Source organism: Schistocerca nitens, chromosome 2 (genome assembly GCF_023898315.1).
Source record: "Schistocerca nitens isolate TAMUIC-IGC-003100 chromosome 2, iqSchNite1.1, whole genome shotgun sequence".
In the NCBI taxonomy this organism is placed as follows: Eukaryota; Metazoa; Arthropoda; class Insecta; order Orthoptera; family Acrididae; genus Schistocerca; species Schistocerca nitens.
Window position 1 is genome coordinate 1,003,047,974 of NC_064615.1, and position 7,564 is coordinate 1,003,055,537.

General features: G+C 43.2%; 1 protein-coding gene across 1 annotated transcript; it reads left to right on the forward strand.

The window, feature by feature from the left end:
- Nucleotides 1-378: 378 nt before the first annotated feature.
- On the forward strand, nucleotides 379-7,050 carry LOC126234765 (uncharacterized). Its single transcript, XM_049943514.1, has 3 exons — nucleotides 379-580; nucleotides 5,550-5,705; nucleotides 6,917-7,050. The coding sequence occupies exons 1-3, from the start codon at nucleotides 397-399 to the stop codon at nucleotides 6,952-6,954; spliced, it is 378 nt and encodes a 125-aa protein (XP_049799471.1). The 5' UTR covers nucleotides 379-396; the 3' UTR covers nucleotides 6,955-7,050.
- Nucleotides 7,051-7,564: the final 514 nt, after the last annotated feature.

A 7,564-nucleotide genomic window follows, 5' to 3' on the forward strand; every position in this document is an offset into this window, starting at 1 on the left:
CTCCAATTAAACAAAAATAATTATAATACCACCTAGAGTAGGTAGTGACAGGCGATAGTGCTACCGAACCATTAGTTTAGTCTCTCATAGATGCAAGGAACGAGGTACATTAGCTGTAGTAATGGTCGAAAAGAGTAGCTGCTACGCAGAAAGTGGTCCACTGCGCGAGGTAAACAAGCGAAAGACCACAGATAACAAGTTACGTACAGGAAGGAAGAGATCTCGGCGAAAACAGGAAGATAACACTGCATTTCTCAGAACGCTGTTGTAATACTGTTGTGGGACTGTTTTCGAGAGATATCAAACAATTGTGCTGACATTCTCCTAATAGCACTACTTCCTCCACCTTAACTAGCACGTGTAAACAGATAAGGCGCTCTCAGAAGTTGGCGCGGCATGAACGAGGTCAATGATACAGCGGTGCTTCCCTGCTTCCCATCTGCGGGCTGTGACGTCACGCAGCTGCGTCCTATAAAAGCAGCAGAGGATCGATGCTACGGTATCAGAAGCTCGTCTCAGACTGTCCGAGAAGCAGTCTACAACAAGATGAAGGCTTACCTGCTGGTTATCCTGCTTATCGGTGAGTCTGCCACACTGCTTACAATGGTCGTAGCTGTAGACCTGGGCGCAGTGTTTTGGGAATGTCAGCAGTTAATATTCATTGGTTTTTGTTCTCTGTTTCTTCCGGCGGTTTTACTGCTACCTTTATTGGGAACACTTTTCTCCCACTCTTGGGCATCGGTCCTTTGCTTAACAGGGCTGTTGTATATTAGGTAATTAAATTGTAAATGAAATGGCGTGAGAGCGCGTAGAGTATACGATGGTGCTTATGTTGCTGAGAGAGAAAATGGAAAGGATGGAGAAAGCTTATTTTTTATTTTATTTTTTTAAGCCTAGCTTTGAGAGGTATCTTTTAGAGCTACCTGCATTTCCCTTAACGAGTTATAAACATAATATATTGCATTGCATGTTGTTAAATCTCATTTTGTGAGCATTTTATTACCAAATTACAAATGAATGTATTTTTGCACACACACACACACACACACACACACACACACACATCGACGCATGTACGCTCACCCCTTGCCTCTCGCAATTCCGTCATGCTTATTACAAGAGTTATCTCTTGTGGAATACGCATCTATTAATAATAAATATTATGTCTTGATTAACAATCTTTTTATTTTTGTAGCATGTCTGCTTGGCTCGTGAAAATATACGATACTTGATCTTAGCAAAGCGCTCACGAAGAGAAGATTTATTCAGAATTTTTTTTAAAAATAGTAATAATAATAATAATAACAGACGTGGTTAATATCGTCTTCTTCCGTCCAGTACGCAGGAAAGACGTAGTCAGTACTATGAAAATGTTTTTCAAAGCCCCCACATTCGAAATTAATCTTATAGCTGCCCCCCCCCCACGCCCCCACGGGGGGGACGGGCGGCTACGATGATGTCAGGATGGGAGACGGCAGAGGGTTAAGAAGTGGTAACAGGTCAGCGAAGGCCCAGAGAGAATCAGCTGTCAACATTGTTTTATTTTGCACTGTTACAGTCATCGTGATCCGAGCAGGATCTTGCGCCCCCCAGCTGAAGTTAAACTTCGTCATACTGACTAGCTAATCCAATCCTGTTACTAAAATTTTTAATAGGATATTAATTTCACATTTTGTAGACTCGTGCTTTAGTATCACACCACTAATCATTTAACTAGTCACTCAATTTTTAAAAATAATCTAAAATACTTGCAAAAAATCTACTTTCTGATCTTTAGAATCCGCAAAATCCTTGACACTATCACTAATTTCACTTCATGCTGAAGGAGGGCTTAATGACGCGAATATGAGTCGTAAGTGATTACAAAACTGTCACGGATCTGTTGCCCTTATTTAAATGTAAAATAAAATGGAAATAAATTAGGTTTGAGTACAAATTAATATTTATCTTTGCAATGAATGGTATGTTCAGCCATCGGCAACCCCCTTGAGCCGGTACCTTTCGTATTTCTCATCCCTTCCACCCCTGGGCAGGGCCGTGTTGTGACCTGGGCTTGTCATCACACCAACTGTTTGTCAATGGGGATAGTTATATATACGAAGTATAAACACTGAGATGACAAAATCATGAGAGAGCGATATGCACATGTACAAATGGCGGTAGTGTGGCGTACTCAGGGTGCATAGACGGAGCTGTAATTTGTACTCAAATTATTCATGCGAAAGGGTGTTGACGTCATTATGGCCGCACGACGGGAATTAACAGACTTTGAACGCGGAATGGGAGTTGGATCCAGACGCATGGGACATTTCATTTCGGAAATCTTAGGGTATTCAATATTCAAGGTCCACAGAGTCAAGTGTGTGCCGAAAATACCGAATTTCGATCATTACTTTTCTCCGCGGACTACAAAGTAACCGACGGCCTTCATTTAACAACAGACAGCAGTGGTGTCTCCGTAGAGGTGTCAGAGCTAACAGACAAGCAACACTGCGTGAAATAACCGCAGAACTCAATGAGGGACGTTGTTGTTGTTGTGGTCTTCAGTCCTGAGACTGGTTTGATGCAGCTCTCCATGCTACTCTATCCTGTGCAAGCTTCTTCATCTCCCAGTACCTACTGCAACCTACATCCTTCTGAATCTGCTTAGTATATTCATCTCTTGGCCTCCCCCTACGATTTTTACCCTCCACGCTGCCCTCCAATACTAAATTGGTGATCCCTTGATGCCTCAGAACATGTCCTACCAACAGATCCCTTCTTCTGGTCAAGTTGTGCCACAAACTCCTCTTCTCCCCAATCCTATTCAGTACCTCTTCATTAGTTATGTGATCTACCCATCTAATCTTCAGCATTCTTCTGTAGCACCACATTTCGAAAGCTTCTATTCTCTTCTTGTCCAAACTATTACCGTCCATGTTTCACTTCCATACATGGCTACACTCCATACAAATACTTTCAGAAATGACTTCCTGACATTTAAATCTATACTCGATGTTAACAAATTTCTCTTCTTCAGAAACGCTTTCCTTGTCATTGCCAGTCTACATTTTATATCCTCTCTACTTCGACCATCATCAGTTATTTTACTCCCTAAATAGCAAAACTCCTTTACTACTTTAAGTGTCTCATTTCCTAATCTAATCCCCTCAGCATCACCCGATTTAATTTGACTACATTCCATTATCCTCGTTTTGCTTTTGTTAATGTTCATCTTATATCCTCCTTTCAAGACACTGTTCATTCCGTTCAACTGCTCTTCCAAGTCCTTTGCTGTCTCTGACAGAATTACAATGTCATAGGCGAACCTCAAAGTTTTTACTTCTTCTCCGTGAATTTTAATACCTACTCCGAATTTTTCTTTTGTTTCCTTTACTGCTTGCTCAATATACAGATTGAATAACATCGGGGAGAGGCTACAACCCTGTCTCACTCCTTTCCCAACCACTGCTTCCCTTTCATGCCCCTCGACTCTTATAACTGCCATCTGGTTTCTGTACAAATTGTAAATAGCCTTTCGCTCCCTGTATTTTACCCCTGCCACCTTTAGAATTTGAAAGAGAGTATTCCAGTCAACATTGTCAAAAGCTTTCTCTAAGTCTACAAATGCTAGAAACGTAGGTTTGCCTTTTCTTAATCTTTATTCTAAGATAAGTCGTAAGGTCAGTATTGCCTCACGTGTTCCAGTATTTCTACGGAATCCAAACTGATCTTCCCCGAGGTCAGTTTGGATTCCGTAGAAATACTGGAACACGTGAGGCAATACTGACCTTACAACTTATCTTAGAAGAAAGATTAAGAAAAGGCAAACCTACGTTTCTAGCATTTGTTAGGGCAGTGCGGCGAAATTTGGCGTTGATGTGGTATAGCAGCAGACGACCGAGGCGAGAGTCTTGGCTAACACCACGACATCGCATGAAGCGCCTCTGCTGGGCTAGTGATCATATCGGTTGGACCCAAGATGTCTGGGAAACCGTGGCCCAGTCAGATGAGCCCAGATTTCATTTGGATGTGAGCTGGTGGTAGGGTTCCAGTGTGTCACAGACTCCACGAAGCTTTGGACCCAAGTTGTCAACGAGGCATTGTGCAAGCTGTTGGTGGCTCCATAACGGTATGGCTTTTGTTAACACGGAATGGACTGGGTCCTCTGCTATGTTCGACAACTTAGAGACGAATTGCAACCATTCATGGATTGCATGTTCCCAAAGAACGATGGAATTCTTATGCATGACTATGTACCATTGGGCCACAACTGTTCATATTTGATTTGAAGAACATTCTGAACAATCTGAGCGAATGATTTGCTCACCCATGTCGTCCAATATAAATCCCATCGATCCTTTAGGGGACGTGACCGAGAGGTTATTTCGTGCACAAAATTCTGCACCGGCAACACTTTCACAGTGATGTACCGCTATAGAGGCTGCATGGCACAATATTTCTGCAGGGGACATCCAACGACTTGTTGAGTCCATGCCACTTGTAGCTGCCGTACTGCGCCGGGAATAACGATGTCCGACACGGTACTAGGAGGCATCCCACAACTTTTGTCACCTTAGTGTACATCTATTTCATTTGTGACTGCATAACGACTTATCGTGAATGCAGTACACCCATATGTTTTACAACAAGACAGGAAAAAGAAACGATGTAGGAGAACAAAATCAAATACTGTATTTTTACTGCTTTGCATTCATCCTCTGGTCCAAGGAATAGTACGAGCTATTTGCTATCACAGGCACTTTCTTGTCCCGGTATTTACCTGACAACCAATGACTGTTGAAACGTCCCCTTAGAAGAATTATACATGACTGTGCTTAAACTGACACACAATATTTTTTTAGCGCAACGCAATCTGACTTTCAATAATCCATACAAAAGAATGGCCCTGACTAACATTAACCTATACCTTTCACAAATCACTTACCTCACAAAAATCTTCGTTACTCGAACTACTGCAATACAGCGAGCGCCACTACTGCCAGCTAAATAAAAGATTCAAACTACGGAGGGCACTAACTACTGACACGCATAGTTAGCAAATGAAAGATTTTGATAGAGAACAAACAATGTATTTACCTCAATAGTGTTCAAAAGTCATAATGTATATAGCAGTTCATGATATCCAGTGTTACAAATTTCAAAACTCCGCCATCTCTCTCCCCACATCCACCACTGCTGGCGGCTCACCTCCAACTGCGCAACGCTACGCGCTGTTCACATCCAGCTGCCCAACACTACAATGGCAGACAACAATGCAAACTAGCCACAGACTGCACACAGCACAGTCAGTGATTTTCATACAGAGCGCTACGTAACGTTGCCAATAAGAAAACATAAACAGCCTACTTACACTGTATGCTGGTTGTTAATCGATGATGTGGTACAGACCGCCATCCAGAAATCTAGGAAGACGAAATCTACCTGTTCACTTGTCTCAAGAACTATTTACAAGTCACAGAGTTAGGATAAAGCAAGCTGTGTCTGGAACGAGTGGTTTATCTTTCGTGTTGTACTGCCTTCACCTCACACAACCTGTTCTATTTCAGGCGCTGCCGCTTGCATGGCGGGTGCGGCGACCACCGGCTGCTCTTGCCCGCAGTGCATCATCTTCGACCCCATCTGCGCCAGCAGCTACAAGAACGGACGTCGCGGCTTCAGCAGCGGCTGCCACATGCGCTGCTACAACCGATGCTATGGCACGGGTAAGTCGCCGGGGAGATTCGCTCGCCTGAAGACGACATACCTCCTCGCTCGAATCATCTCCATTCACTACATATAAACTACTGCCCATTAAAATTGCTACACCACGAAGATGACGTGCTACAGACGCGAAATTTAACCGACAGGTAGAGGATGCTGTGATATGCAAGTGATTAGCTATTCAGAGCATTCACACAAGGTTGGCGCCGGTGGCGACACCTTCACCGTGCTGACATGAGGAAAGTTTCCAACCGATTCCTCATACACAAACAGCAGTTGACCGGCGTTGCCTGGTGAAACGTTGTTGTGATGCCTCGTGTAAGGAGGAGAAATGCGTACCATCACGTTCCCGGCTTTGATAAAGGTCGCATTGTAGCCTTTCGCGATTGCGGTTTATCGTATAGCGACATTGCTGCTCGCGTTGATCGAGATCCAATGACTGTTAGCAGAATATGGAATCGGTGGATTCAGGAGGGTAATACTGAACACCGTGCTGGATCCCAACGGCCTCGTATCACTAGCAGTCGAGATGAAAGGCATCTTATCCGCATGGCTGTAACGGATCGTGCAGCCACGTCTCGATCCCTGATTCAACAGATGGGGACGTTTGCAAGACAACAACCATCTGCACGAACAGTTCGACGACGTTTGCAGCAGCATGGACTATCAGCTCGGAGACCGTGGCTGCGGTTACCCTTGACGCTGCATCACAGACAGGAGCGCCTTCGATGGTGTACTCAACGACGAACCTGGATGTACGAATGGCAAAAGGTCATTTTTTTCGGATGAATCCAGGTTCTGTTTACAGCATCATGATGGTCGCATCCATGTTTGGCGAAATCGCGGTGAACCCACACTGGAAGCGTGTATGCGCCATCGCCATACTGGCGTATCACCCTGCGTGATGGTATGGGATGCCATTGGTTACACTTTTCGGTCACCTCTTGTTCGCACTGACGGCACTTTGAACAGTGGACGTTACATTTCAGATGTGTTACGACCCGTGGCTCTACCCGTCATTCGATCCCTGCCTAACCCTACATTTCAGCAGGCTAAACTTTGCTCTCAAAATAATTAAGTTTTGTACCTATCTCCGATGTATTTATATTTTCAGTTAAGTAAAACAGGATGTTACAGAATGACTGACACTTGATACTTTGTATTATAACGTTCGTGCTAGAGATTTTCACGATCACTCTTCCTTCTGTTTCAGATTACTACCAGATCAGTAAGGGGATCAAGTGCATTTGAAGCGACTCTATAGAGTGCTGTGGAGAGTCAACCAAAGAACACTATTTATTATTTTGAAATATTTTTAAATGTTAATAAACAGTTTATTTTAAAAAATTGTTAAATTTTTTTAAATTTACTGAACTGTCTGAACATCAAGATGTCAGTATTTTTAATAAAAAAAAGATACCAAGTCAATAACAGCAACTTATGATAAGGAAAGTGATTTTACACAGAACAAGCACAAGACGTGACAGACTGGCGTAACGAAACCATGCGGGTGCAGTTAGCGTTTCAGAACTCTTTTTATCAAAAGAAGGAAGGAATCATGTGCGTTGAAAGGAATTTGAGATTTGCACCTTCCAAGTACGAGTTTAACGTTTCACCACTATGGCATTTTACTTGATACCCTTATAGAAGATAACCCCTAGTTCTGTAGACGAGCGAAGCGAACTGGTAAGACACAAGATTTGAGTTCAGGGTGAAGCCGGTGCACATCCCGATCGGTAAAGCAGTTTATATATTCTGTGGATTTTCCTAACTGGTTATGGTAAGTGGCAGAGTGGTTGCATTGACAGGAACGTAGCCCATTTCCTTATCCATCCTTCCACAATTTGAACTCGAGCTCGTT

What these genes read in the sequence shown, in the direction of transcription:
- LOC126234765 (XM_049943514.1), top strand. Translation starts at nt 397, where the DNA reads ATGAACGAGGTCAATGATACAGCGGTGCTTCCCTGCTTCCCATCTGCG. An exon ending in GCTGGTTATCCTGCTTATCG is followed by an intron (nt 581 to 5,549) that starts GTGAGTCTGCCA and finishes GTTCTATTTCAG; the next exon opens with GCGCTGCCGCTTGCATGGCG. An exon ending in CAACCGATGCTATGGCACGG is followed by an intron (nt 5,706 to 6,916) that starts GTAAGTCGCCGG and finishes CTTCTGTTTCAG; the next exon opens with ATTACTACCAGATCAGTAAG.